Genomic DNA, 14,705 nt, shown 5'->3' on the forward strand with positions numbered 1-14,705 from the left:
ATGTTCTTAAGTCAAGAAACACATTATGTTTACTGGATTTTCCTGCCATAGAATGATATTTTGTTGGGCTGGCAATATTCTTAAACTTATACTGGCTAGTAGCCACCATCTCTTTTCTGTCCAGGAAATTATGACTAACCAATTTATTATTTACACTAACAATTTCTTGGGCAGTAAAAATTATAGCAATTGATTAATTAGTTCTTCAGGTCCTCTAATCCTAACCCTTCCCCTTTCTAATAACTCCAACTTGTCTAGACCAGTGGTTTTTTTTAAACCAACAACAGTGTAGAAGACTGCAAGCCAATTTCCAGACAGGTTTCTGGTGAGCCTCTGCAAAGTTAAAATAAAGACAAAGAAAGAGCAAGACGCTCAATACTCCTCCATCTCAGATCTGGGAAAAAGCAAGAGCAGTAAGAGAAAAAGACCCTCATAGGGCTCATAAAGGAAATTATAATGAAAACAAAGATCATCTGGAAAATAAGCTGAATGAGCCCACAGTGACAACATATCAGAGAATATATGGCACATGTGAAGGAGTACATGCTCTGTGCAGTTTCGAGTACTAGGCTCAATGAATGCACGTATACAAAACATGGATTGAGGATCTTCACCTTATGCAGTCACCCCACAAGTTACAGCACCATTCTGTTCCCTATTACTGTATACTTGTTGCAGTGCAAGCACAAGATGTGCAAGAGAAGCAGACGGGAAAACCTCTGCCTCAGTTGCTGAAATACAAAACTCACTTCTTCACTACAGCATTAGCTCAGGCTCCACCCACTCCAGATTTTTTAAGCCCCTTGTGTTGGCATTCCTGTGCTATGTAGAACTTTTTTTTTAGAACCAGAGCCAAAGGATTCAAAAGCACAAGGAGCCCCTTTGTGCTACTGCTAGAAGCCCAGAGCCTAATGCTATATTCCAGAATCTAGATTGGGCTCTTTCGTTCCAATATGATTGGCCAAGTATTTATTTAAACTGCATCTCACAAGGTCACAGAAGCACCAAGAAATCCAGGTGCTATTTAGTGAACTAGTTGACATTCTTATTTGTTTCCCTGTGTTGTTGGCAGTAAAGGTGGAAGCACACATGCTTAGTATGAAACAAGAACCCAAATGTAATCCCTGCCATCGCCAGCTAAAAGTGTCAGGTTGTGTGTAATGTGAAAGACCCTGGCCAGCATCCCTAGAGAGCCAATATAAGTCAGATGAGGCAATGCAAGACTAGATGGGCCAAAAATGTATGATCTGGTATAAGGCAGCTTCCTATAGGGGAAGCATATAGGGAACATCTGGCTCATAGGGCAAACCAGGCCTGCCAGGAGTCCTCATTTGGTATGTAAATCCATTTCTCCCCAGCTACACACATCTGACATCAAGGTAAAGCTGTGGCTACAAAGAACAAAAAGGAGTGTTGGAGTGCACTCCTGATCATTCTTCTGCAAATGGGACTTTTATTTGGCACATTTTAAATTTGGTTCCAACTTCAAGAATTGCTGGGATTGGCTCCATTAACAAAAAAACTTCCTTTCCAGATGAACCCTGAATTTAAGCTGTACTTGCAAAGAAAGGGAAAAAAAGAATCTGTGTGCACTAAGTCACCAGACACCACAATAGAATCAAAGTAGCTGATAGGCAGGTAGAATAACTCAGGTTATATCTAAAACATATTGCTAAGCAAATTATCTATATGAAGCCACAGGGAGAAGTCATTTTTCTCTTCTGGAAGCTTATCCTGAGGAGACTGTGGAGCTCCTAAACCATTTGGGGGATGAATGAGGGAGACCAAACTGAAGCTTAATCCAGATATGACAGAGGTACTGTGTGTGGGACAGTAGACACCTTTGTATAGAGCTTTTCAGCCTGTCCTTGACACTAAACCTAAAGGATCAGTTGGCAGTTAGTTGGTATTTCCAGAATTATTGCTCTCTGGGGAAGCTCTGGTGGTGATGGTAGCTTAGGCTGGTACTCCAACTGCAACTCTATGTAAAGAGAGGTCAGATCTCGCCTCAGTCATTCATGCATTTGTCACATCCAGATTGGACTACTGTAATGTTCTACATGGGTCTGCCTTTGAAGATGGGTGGGAAACCTCAGCTGGAACAAAGTGTAACCAACTAGTTACAGCTGGGTATAGTCAGAACATACTACACTGATATTGTATCAGTTGCACTGGTTGCCAGTTCATTTCCAGGCCCAATCCAAGGTTTTGGTTCTTACATTTTATTTTATTTTTTAATACCTCGTTCTTACATTTTAAGTCCTGAATGATCTTGAAAAGAATGCCTATACTCATTACCTGTACCGTGATCTGTGTCACAGTTCTAGTTCCAGGTAGGTAGTTGTGTTGGTTTGACATAGTCGAAACAAAATAAAAAAATTCCTTCCAGTAGCACCTTAGAGACCAACTAAGTTTGTCATTCGTATGAGCTTTCGTGTGCATCTGAAGAAGTGTGCATGCACACGAAAGCTCATACGAATGACAAACTTAGTTGGTCTCTAAGGTGCTACTGGAAGGAATTTTTTTTAATTTTGTTTCAACTGTGTCACAGTAACAGCAAGCAGGCTAGTAGTACAGTGGTACCTCAGTTTAAGAACAGCCCTGTTTACGAACTATTTGGTATAAGAACTCTGCAAAACTGGAAGTAGTGTTCCAGTTAGCAAACTTTATCTCAGTCTAAGAACGGAAGCCGAATGCTGGAAGGGCACCGGCGAAGGGAGGCCTCATTAGGGAAAGCACACCTCAGTTTAAGAATGGCTTTGGTTTAAGAACAGACCTCCAGAACGGATTAAGTTCGTAAACCGAGGTACCACTGTATAGGGCCTTCTTGGTGGTGGTCTCATCTCTTATAACTCTTAAGTGAGCTTTAAAAACTTTTTTCCTTGGCAAAGCTTTTAATGTAGGACCACAGAAAGCAGCTACTTACTGGAGATAATTTTATTGTCTTATTGCTTGTATTGATTATGTTACTAATGTATTTTAAAAGTGCTTTTATGACTTGCATTTGCATTGTAAACTTGATTTAAGCCACTTTGTGAGGAATTCCTTGAAAAATAGGCTATAAATCCCTTAAATAAACAATATGTTCTTATTGTAATTTGGAAATAAAGGCAATTTGGAAAATAAACATAGCTAAAAAGTATTGCTATTTAAAACCACTCCAATTAAAGTCTTGTCATACCACCAAGACCACATCAGGTTCCAAAGATACCGGTAATTAAATGAATTCACACTTCTGGTCAATTGCACCATAATTACTACACTAATAGGACAGACCATTTCCCAAAACTAAATTCCCCAACTGACAAATAAATTAAGTGAAATAGGCACATCCTACCATATCTTTTTCCTCTAAGAATATCGCAAATATTATTAACTCAACATTCTTAGGGAGTTAGAAAGCACTGCTTTAGCTTGATAGATAATAGACTGTGGTGGATATCTCTAAAAATGTGTAAAATTCCATTCATTTTTTACGATGTAATAACCCCCACTTTTTTCAAGATAGCTTGCTTCTGTGTGAATCACAAAATACTGGAGATCCAGAATCATGCAGAAGCATAATGCTGCTGGCTGTGTCTCAGAAAGTGCTAGCTCCCTGTTACATAAATGGTTCCATGGATTAAATAGATTAACAATAAATACAGATTAAAACAGAAATAAATTATTTTGCCTAACACATGAGCCAGGTCTTTTTTTTTTTACAAAAAGAACATAAAAACTGCATCAAAGTAAACTTAGCAAGAAATCAGGATTGTGCCCCAAATTAGTTTTTTTCCCAAAATCTTAAATGCTTTTTAATGCAATTCTATGCATGTCTGCTCAAAAATAAATCTCACATCTTCAGTGGGTTTAGCTCTAGAATGCATGTTTAGGACTGTAGCTTTTAGTAGTATACTATCAAACCACAATCCCATCTCATTCCACATATATAAAAAAGTAACTAGAACTTTAAGCTGCAGAACTAATAACAAGTGGTTTGCCCAATAACCTCTCAAAGTATTGTTGCACTCTGACACCATACTAACATTTCAACTATCTTCCACCAAGTTTTCCCTCAAGTACAGTAATTAGAACAGCAAACATCTAGATTTTGCTTCCACCTGCCTTTGTAAAATTTCTGATAGTTGGTGCAAGCGTAGAAGCTACGCTTTAAGTTCTCGTAAGATTCTTAGTTCTTTCAAGAAGACCAGCTCAAATAAGTACCTACCACGTATTTTTAAGAGCCTTCCTTTAAAGAAATAGTAATTTAATTTTACGGATTGAACAACTCCATATTACAGGAATGTTTACAGTATTTTGACTACATGGAAAATTATAAGTATGGTAGTTATAGAAATGCTTAATTTAGTGAAAACTCCCATTTTCACATCCCAATGCCATAGGCAGTTTGACAATATGCCATATCCAATTCCAACTTGACAGCATGGGCAGGAGGATCAATTGTGGTACTGAAGAGAAGCACTGTAACATAAATCGTACTTTTGATTCATATAACATTAGACATAGACTTTCTAGTTCTCTTTAAAAACATAGTTGAAAACCCAGGAAATTGGTATCTGGAGGGCTCAAAATGAGACACATTTTTTTAAGCAGTGAGGATAGCTAGTGGATGAAATGAATCCAAGAGAGGTGATGGAATAATCATTTCCAGACCTCAGACTAAGTGACCGTAGGCTTGCTTGTGAACACTACTGTTGGTGCTTATTATGGAATGCAATGTTTGTGAGAGTCAAGGAATCCCATGTATGCTAGCCAAACCATCTGCTCAGTCAGTCAGTTTTTATAGATTCAGCTACATCCATGTCTATACAACATAAAATCACGATGCAATCCAAGCCAACCAGATCAAAATTTCACAGGGTCCAGGATGGAGCTTCATACCAGCCCATGATGGTATATGGGGTCATTACTAGAAATGGGCCCTGTGAGAACTTTCCATGTTACTAAGGTGCCAGGCCAGCAGCAGAAGTGGTCCAATAATGCCAGTGGCATTATCCTTATCTTCAAGTAATAACATCTTAAAAGATCAACAGGCTTATCAAATCAATGATTGTAGAGATGGGTTGGCAGACAGTTATTTTGTTGTGTAACATCAGTATATGCTCTTGAGTTTTCCTCTAATCTAATTTTGATTAATTGTTGTATCTGGATAAAGTTTTACTGCAGTGCTTTTTTATATTTATTGTGTTATTTCACTGTACACTGCCTTGTCATGGCAATTGCCCTGAAAGGAGGTCTATAAATCTTTTAATAAAATAAAATACACACACAGAAGAAGACTAAAAGGAACTGAAATTAAAAATAAAGCTTCAAAACAAAAGCAGCTGGTGCTTTTGCTGCTGGAAGAGGAGCATACCAGGGGCTGGGAGTATAGATCAATCTATCTCCTAGACAAAGCTCAAGAGATACCATCACCACACCCACACCCCATCCTTTCAATGTATTTTTTAGACAGGTCATTCAAGGTGAGATGAGAGCTCTGTTGTTGTTTTAGACATATTTTATGTTTATAATGTATTTTTACTTCATTTGGCCTTTTTTCACCCAAAGAATTTTAGTCCCTTTGAGCCCCTGGGGGTCAGACATATTGATAATAAGGAAAAACTGCTGTAAGAGACTCTGGGATTAAGTGGAATATCAATAAATAAATCAGATCAAATGAATGGTAGTTCCACCAGAAAATGTGGCACAAATGTCCAGCCAGTCCATTATAATTGGCTGAAATCCACACATACACAAGCTTTTAGCCATTCGGATACAAATGTTAAGTAGCATTGCAATCCTACAGATGTGTACCTGAGAGTGAGCCCACACTGTACTCAGTGGGACTTCCTTCTAAGCAGACATAAGTAGGATTGCACCGTAAAAGACATTCAGACATGTGCTTGTAAGCAGAAGTTTGAACTACTTTATTCTGATAGTCCTTCCTGATTTAGTGCCACTGAAAACAAGATGAATTTTTTACCCATTTGTTATATTTTAGTGGTCCTGTGAAACCCATTGCTTCTATTATCTTCGTGAAAGCACCTACTTTCTCTTCAGATGGTTGAGGGGAGTCTTTGGCTGTAAAAACCTATAATAAAAGCAAAGAAATGTGTTAACAGGAGTCACATCTTAATCACCAAAGCATTCTCTGCAAATTAAACCAACATTAAGCCAAAAGGGATGCTTCACACATTGGAGGAAAGGTATTGTCCAGGCCAGGCCAATCTGGAATAGGAGATGGAGGCTGCCATGCCTATCTGCCACATGCATGGTCCTTTTTGACCAGGCTACACAAATGTGAAATCCGGTGTCTAAGTAGCCTTGGCGGTGTAAGTGACTGTGCAATGTGGGCCCCATCTGTGTTAGACTTAATGCCTCTATATCACATTTACATGTTTAAAACGTTTGTGGGCCTCCAGTAGTTCTGAAGATGGGATAAGTGTATCCCACGAGGTGGGAAAACATGATATTTCCACATTGTTGGGAAGAAATCAAAGCTATTACATGACAATAAAAACAGTGTTTCTGATTACCTTTGTCACTTCAAGAATATTCTTAAGTCTTAAAAAAACATTGTTCCTAACATGGGAAAACATAAAAACCACAGAGCATGGTCTGCAACAGTAACTCTGTGTTCCAACTGGGGGCTGGACTAGTTAGTTAGGAATGAAATCCACATGGTTGCCTATGAGAAATAAGCCCCTTTCATGTCCAGCCCTATGAGATAATATAATATTGGCAACACATTTGGCCTTTCTGTTCTAATTAACCAGGTAATTTATGCCTACATGAACTTGAAGAAGCCAGTGTGAGGCTGGCACTTTAAAGAAATAGAGAAATCCATGATCAAAAGCACTATAAGCAACATGAAAAACAAGTAAGTGTCATTGGTATGAGCTTTCGTGTGCATGCACACTTCTTCAGCCCACGAAAGCTCATACCAATGACAAACTTAGTTGGTCTCTAAGGTGCTACTGGAAGGAAATTTTATTTTATTTTTTGTTTCGACTACGTCAGACCAACACGGCTACCTACCTGTAACATGAAAAACAAGATTCGACAAATTCATGAATAGATATACCTATAGCTATAAGTCAGGATGAGAGGTTGCTGATCGCTGTCTAAATCTACTTTCACAACCCTGAAATGAACAATCAGAGATTGAAGATCTCACAAAATAGCTTATTCCTGTACAGTTAAGTTTTATCTTAACAACTTTTACTGTTAAATGTGTATTTGTCCCTTTAAAACTAGCATTATATTGCCCACTAATAGCAGCATACAAGAACTTCATTTAAAATCCTTCTAATGTGTGTGTGTGTAAAAGGAACTGGGCTCTGAAATGTAGTTCACATAGTACATTGTATATCCTCTTCCTACTAGAAGACTGTTATGAACTGTACAGTTTTTAATTTTATAGGCCTTAAACTATCACAACTGAAAATGAGAATACCTTAGGTTCAATTCAGACCTGAAAAAGGTGAAGCAAATTGTTTGCCACTAAGCACATTTGATAATGCATTCTGGAATAGATTCCTCTTTTAAGAATATTCAGCTCACTACATTTGCAAATTGTCCACCCAAACTCTTGAGGTCTCTTTTAATCAGTCTAAATACCATAATGGACTTCGAGTCTTTCGAAGTTAGTAGTTTCAGGGGTGCTGTTTCAGAAGAAAGGCATGAAAGAATATGGTATAAAGATATTCAGCAGTTCAAAATGTATCTACTCTGAGATACATTTTATCTGTTTTCAAGCATGGTGACTTTTTTTGTAAGCAGCAAAGATTCCTTTAGCATGTAAGCATAGCACATAAGACCATTTATTTGTTTTGTAAGAGGATATGGCATATGTATAGAAGCAGTGAGGTGCCCCGAAATACAAGTGTTTCTGATGAATAGTCACATGTGATCTGCCATTCCAGGGTAAGGAAAGCAGACATTGCCCATATCTACCCTCTAGAAATGGCACACCTAAACAATTATTTTTTTTATTTAACAAAATGCTTATATTATTTGATTGTAAATCTCAAAACAGTTCACAAAAAATAAAATATTAAATTAAAATGATAGAGTTAAAAACATATATATATATATATATATATATATATATATATATATATAATAAAAAGTAATTAAAATGAACAATAAACTAAAGTATTCTGATACAACCTTGTCATACAGGTTAGTGGACACAGTAACTAAAGTGTCTTCCACAGCTAGCACTTTCTAGTAGCTCTGCTACTGTCATTGCAGGAAATGGTGGATTGATGCTGGCTAAAATGATAACATAGCTGCCTGGAGCGACTGCTGTTTGAGCCACTTACAAAGTATACATATGAAGTGCCCTGTCCCTGCCCATACTGCTCCCTTTTGCTGTGAAGATACTCCATGGGTGCATCTCTTTGAGCCAAGTAGTCTTCGACAGGCATCAAGGACACTGGATGGATGGCCCTCACACTAGAGGGTTTCCTAACGAAGATCCAATAACAACAACAAAACTATGAAAATAAATCACAGCAGTAGGCTCTACAATTAGGCATAAACCTCATTTCTTAATCCCCCATGTTGGTTTCTTACTGTAGATATGAGCCTCTTCCGAAAATTATTGTAGTGCCCCCCCCCAAGTTGAACAAATTAGAAGTCGGGGGGAAGAACCTATGACTCACAGGCCAGGTGTGGCACTCAGGGCCTCTCTATTAGGACTTTGACTCTCCTTGAAAGACACCTCTCCTTGGCCCTTTACCAGCCCCACTTTGTCCACTCCTGCACCCCACAGCTTACCTATGAGGTGGCTGACAATATGCCCACCCTTATACTTACAATATGGATGGGGGAATAGATTAACTGAAGGCAGTGGATCTGGGATGATTAATGATGTGAGAGAATATGAAAAGAACAAATGCTTGTGTGGTGATAGGTGTGAGAGAGAATAACTAGGGCATGTGATTGTGAAGGGTGTGTGTGCAGTTGAGAGAGAGAAAGAGAAAGAGAGAGAGAATGTAATGAATGCCTGTGTATAGGTGTGTGATAAAATAAATGAACTGAATGGCTGTAGCCTCACCCACTTTTGACACCAGCAGGGCCGTCCCTAGCCCCGGGCTGGGTGGCACAAGGCGCCAGGGCGCCTGGCCATCAGGGGTGTGGAAGGGGCGCCGAACGCTGGTGTCTGTCTCTGCGCGCCTCTGCTGTTGAGCGGTTTCAGGTTGCTCTCCAGAGGCGCGCGGGGCTGGGGCCGCCTGAACAGCTGAGAGGCGCAGCGCGGCGGCCCCAGGCCCACGCTCCCCACGCACCTCCGGAGCTTTGCGCGGGGAGCGGGAGCCTGGGGGCGCCTCCTCCGTGCCTCTCAGTTTTTGAGCAGCTTCAGGCCACTCTCTGGAGGCGCACAGGGAGCGCAAGCCTGGGGCTGCCTCCTCCGTGCCTCTCAGCTCCCCACGCGCCCCTCCTGCCCGCCTCACTCACGGGGGGCGCCGGAGGGATCTTGGCACCAGGGCGCCAGATATGGTTAAGACAGCCCTGGACACCAGCCCCCAGAAAGTTAGCTACAAGGGAATGCAGTCCTTGGCTTGCAAAACATCCCCCATCCCTGTTACCAAGATAGAAAACACTTTTCATGTTTTCATAAAGAGTAAGAAGTTAAAAGAAAACGCAATCTGACATTTACTTTACATTCTGGAAAGAGGAAAGGTGAGGGGGGTGGGACTAGAGAAATATATGGGCCTGCTCCAGCTGTGAAGTTTGCCAACTTGGCATTTTAAAAAAGTATTCAACCTGATGAACAAGTGAAATACAATGTGCATTTAGCTGTGAAACTGCTTCAGTATTTAACAGCTTATGTATCTGAATTACTATGCAGGGCCCTTAGCATGTGACATAACCTAACTCACAATTAATGTCTCAGAGGCAGCTGAGTGAAAATGGACATACTCAGGACCAAAAGTTTGTAACTGCATCTCAAGCACTTCCTAAACTACTTTCCAGATTAGGTTTAGTCAGATGGTTGTGTTTTTTTTTTTTAAAGTACTGGCTATGCTTATTCCAGGTTGATGAGAAACCACTCAACCAGCATGGAGAGGAAGAATTCACTATTCACTTCACTATTCATTGACAACAGCAAGTTGTGCCCATTGTTAAAGAGTGTCTGGGATTTGTTGTTTCAAGCCCAAGTGCCACAAACATTTTTTTTTTGCAAAGCTGGCTTAGTTGATAACTGCAATTTAGCACTTCCATGTCAGTATTTCCCCCGCTCTACACTGATGCTCACAACTTTTTCATCATTCAGTCTCCTTCCTTCTTTTGCTTTATTCTCCCAATCTATTTACCCTCCTCACAGAATATGGCATAAAAAGCATATGGACTTTCACACACCAAAGGAATTTGGGAAACATGTGGGTCATGCCATATGGCTGGCTTCAACAAACTACAAGCCAAGTCAATTCCACTGCAAACCTCCAAATCTAGAAAAAGGAGCAGTAGAACCCCAGTGACAAGATTCTTAGCCTTATATCTCCCTGCAAAGAGGCAAGAGGTTTATACCTAGTGTACATTATGAATTTACCAAGGTGCAAAAATAGCTCATGCCATGGTGTGTGTGACTGGTTTTGATGATAGCAAATCTACAGGAGTTTTTTTTATAAAAAAAATTGCTTAAAATGTCAGCCTGGTAGCCATGAGATCAGTAGGTAAGAGGTTTTTTTTAACTTTTAAATATTTTTCCCCCTGTAACATTTAAAAATGGTTTTAGTTGTTTTTTTTTAAAAAAAATGTTTTATCAGTGCTACACCTGCCACCCTGGGCCCCTTTGGTAAGAGGGCAGATATAAGTCAAATAAATCACCAACACCATCAGGCACAATAAAGATATATTGACATAAGAATTGCTTTGGAGAGCTATTAGCTGAATCAGACAAAATGCAATGCAAGATGCAACTAAAAACAGTTCTCAGAGATCATTTGCACACACTGATTTTAAATGCATAAAAAATTGTAGTATAAAAAGCAATCTCATTTTTCTTCCTTGTGGATCTTAGAAGTCAGAATAACATAGTACCCTATTTGTGCCATCTCACTCCTTAGCATTCTGGTTTATAGCCATTTAAGATCTTCCATGAATTTGTCTGAATCATTGAAAGTATTCTGCCATTTTCAGCAGGTTTCACCTCCTCAGATTACTCTGGGATTTAATGCTTCTCCTTCATAATAAGACAACAAATACTGTGCATTTAAAGTTTTGCTTGAAACCTGTTAACTCAAAAAATCCCAACCCCCAATAGAACCACAATCCTAGTTCAATAAGGGCAGACAGCATATCTGAAATACAAGACTTCAGTTTGGTCTGACCTTGTTTGTGTGATGAAGTGTTCTGTTTGGCTGCTTTACTGTACCAATAGTTTGTATTAATCCACAGCAAACTTGGGTTAGTTGTGACTGGCCATTCTTGCGTCTCTGGTAAAACAACAAAGAGAAATAACCAAGCGTAAAAAATAGTAGTGTGGAAGGGCAACACTGGATCATACAATTAGGCACACAAATTATACATTAGTGTTTCCCTGTGGAAGAATTTCAGATCAGAGATTTTCAAAGTTCTCAGGTTTATTATACTGTACACATGAGCACAGCACAACTTTGCTCACAAATACATAAGGAAAGGGTTACATTGTTTGGCCTTCTAAACTTACCAGCTTCATACACCAGAAAAGATGAAAAGGTCATGAAGACACCACACACCCTCGACCTAAGAAATATTGCTACTATCAGGAATCTCTTAAAAACATAAGAAGAGCCTGCTGGATCAGGCCAAAGGCCCATCTTTTCCAACATCCTGTTTTTACAGTGGCAAACCAGATACCCATAGGAAATCTGCAAGCAGAATCTTCACACAACAGCACTCTCCCTTCTTGTGATTCCCAGCAACTGGGAACAATTGCAGTAAAAGTTATCTCAAATAAAACTGAAAAGTCTGCATTTTTCATTATCTTTTGAACCAAAATACCTTTTGTATGTGCTTGGATGTGGTATAGAGCCTATGGTATTTATTATTTACTTCCTATTTCATCAACATTCAAATAGCAAAAACCCATGTCAGACGATTTAAAATATTGATAACTGTCCCATATCCTTGAGGCATTCGTAGGCTAAAGCAAGTGATGAGCAGCCACATAGCTTTCCTTTAGAGTGTCTTTCTGACACAAGGCTTTATAGTCCATACATCGGCAACCTCCAGCCTATGGGCCGGATACAGCCCACGGAGGCCATTTATCTGCGGCAAGTCCCCCACATGCTGCACTAAACTGGTGCAGTGTGGCGCGGCGCAGGGACTCATTGAGCGGCGCCGGAAATGGTGCCTGCACCTGCGCAGATGCTGGAAATCGCGTCTGCGCATCCGCAGAAGCCATTTCCAGCATTGCGGATATGTGCAGAAGCCATTTCCGGCGCCCCGGACATGGGCAGCGTGGTGCCGGAAATCGCTTCTGCGCATGTGTGGCCCAAGTCCAGCCCACGGACGATAGTCCATGGGAATGCTCCGGCCCATGGCAGGAAAACGTTGCCGATGCCTGCTTTAGTCTGATACCATTTCCAGTTGGTGCACCACTGAGGAGAGCTGTAAGCCTAAAGAAGTACACTCAATATTTAATCTGTTTTGTGAGGAATAATGTCCCGTATTGTATATATCACGCTGGGCCTCGAGAAAGGGTAAATACTATCATGGCGAGTCACACCTGGCTCAAACTATTCAGTTCCCTGAAATATGAGTAAATACAAGCCATGGAAAGTTAACATTGGAATGTTAGAGTGTAGACTTCCTGGATCAGGTCTCAGACCCATCTAGCCCAGCATTCTGTTCCCACAGTGGCCAACCAAATGCCTGTGGGAAGCTCACAAGCAGGACATGAGGGTATGAACACTCTCGCACTCATGTTCTCCAGAAGTGTTATTCAGAGGCAGCAATATATAGCCATTATGAAATACTAACCATTGAACCAATACAGATTTGCAAAGCATTTCTCTTAGGGCTCTGAAAACAACAACTCTAGCAAACAACTCTGATAAGCTCTAGCAAAGTTCTCATTCTTGCAATTTAAAAAAATCGTACCTGGAGAGTGCCATGGAGCATCCTGCCCCATTGTTGCTGAGCTAATGTTGTTTGTATCAATCCACTGCATAATGCAATCCATTGTGGTACTCCAGCTCGATGAGTCTATAAAATAATAGCCACTAATCAGCAGTGATTATTTTGACCAGCATTATCAAACACCCACCTTCCTATAACCCCATGTTTGAATAATACTGTAAAAACACTAGTACTGCTCATCTGAAGATTCTCTATCTCCTCAGCACGATTCAGTATGAACTATTATAGTTCAAAGTAACCTACTGCTAGAAGTTCAAATATGCAATGGGCATGCAGAAGTATCTGCTCAGGCAAACTGACACATTCTCTACTAAGAAGTCTTAACTAAAATCACAAAGATAAGAAATACAACAACTAAAGGTGCCCAGTGTAAAAGGACCCACAGTCCTTCTACATAACTGATACAAGCAAAAGTGAGGAAATTATAATTTGCTCCATATGTCTAAATTATTTCCTGCCTCAAGACACTGTGTGTCTTACCACACCTTGCTCACTGCTATTCTCTTACATAATGATTATATCCTAAGTTATATAACCGGGGTAACATGGCTTAACTTCTAAAAGATCCTGCCTTGCCAAAGGAGATTGGATAACCACATGTCCCTTCCAGTCCCAGCCCTTTTGCTGACTACATAGCCCATAAGAAAAATGTTATAACAGACAATGAGATTTAAAGGGCTGCTGCTAGTAAGCAAGCAGAAAAGCCAAAAAGAGGGTTATCTTCCTGTTCTTTAGGTTTAAGGCAGGAGTGGGGAACCTTGGCCATAAATATGACTCCCCCCAGACTCACACCCCACCAGTCCTGTTTCATACCCCAAATGTCTTTGCTTGGCTGGAATGTGTATTTGAACTCTGATAATGCTTCCTGCTTCCCTGAATGGAGGGGTGTGTGTGTGTTTACAAATATAAACTTTCTATGTGTTGCTCTCCTCACATTTGCCTCTGGCCCTATCCACCTCTGGCACACAGCCCCCAGAAGGTGGCCCAGAAGGATATACCACCCTCCAGCTGACACATATGCCCCATTTCTGATTTAAGCCATACAGACACAGAGAACAAGGCATGAAATGGTGCTGTGAAAACAGCTGAAAAATGTGGCGCACAAGTAAAGACCATCTCTGCAAAAAACTTTGACTCAGAGCCCACCTCCATTGTCATTACAAATATTTAAAAAATAGCACTACTGTACTACTAATTATGACAGAGCATGGGCCAGACTATTAAATTAACCGCTGAAGATCCTGGTTATACTACCAGAGATTTTGCCTTGGCTGCTGAAGTTACTTTACAGGCATATAAATGGTTAGTGTTGGACTAGACCTGGGAGACCAGGGTTCAAATTCCCCGCTGAGCCGTGAAGCTCACTGGGTGATCTTGGGCCAGTCACCACCTCTCAGCCTAACCTACCTCACAGGGTTGTTGTGGGGATTAACTGAGGGGGGACGGACGACCATGTATACCGCCTTGAGCTCTCTGGATAAAAAGGTGGCATATAAATGCAACAAATAATTTTATGCCTAATTCTGTGAAGGCCACCCGGTGATGCTTTGGCCTTTCTACGACGGGTCCCAACAGAAGCAGCTATGGCG

At 40.4% G+C, this 14,705-nt stretch overlaps 2 protein-coding genes across 3 annotated transcripts in view; one reads left to right on the top strand and one right to left on the bottom strand.

Moving 5' to 3' along the window:
• The window catches only part of CEP250 (centrosomal protein 250), a 136,926-nt gene that overhangs the window by 45,102 nt on the left and 77,119 nt on the right, over nt 1–14,705 (top strand). The window lies entirely within an intron of this gene.
• Nucleotides 1–14,705, bottom strand: part of LOC118088491 (ubiquinol-cytochrome-c reductase complex assembly factor 1) — a 48,844-nt gene that overhangs the window by 33,661 nt on the left and 478 nt on the right. Inside the window, exons 2-4 of one of the 2 annotated variants that reach the window (XM_035122198.2) lie at nt 13,078–13,182; nt 11,325–11,429; nt 5,969–6,076 (exon numbers count right to left, since the gene is read on the bottom strand). In XM_035122198.2, the coding sequence (XP_034978089.1) occupies nt 5,969–6,076; nt 11,325–11,429; nt 13,078–13,182 (318 nt within the window). Of the gene's footprint in view, nt 1–5,968; nt 6,077–8,312; nt 9,188–11,324; nt 11,430–13,077; nt 13,183–14,705 lie in introns of those variants that run through there. The other variant, XM_035122200.2, reaches the window with a different exon arrangement.

Source organism: Zootoca vivipara, chromosome 7 (assembly GCF_963506605.1).
Source record: "Zootoca vivipara chromosome 7, rZooViv1.1, whole genome shotgun sequence".
Lineage (NCBI taxonomy): Eukaryota > Metazoa > Chordata > Lepidosauria > Squamata > Lacertidae > Zootoca > Zootoca vivipara.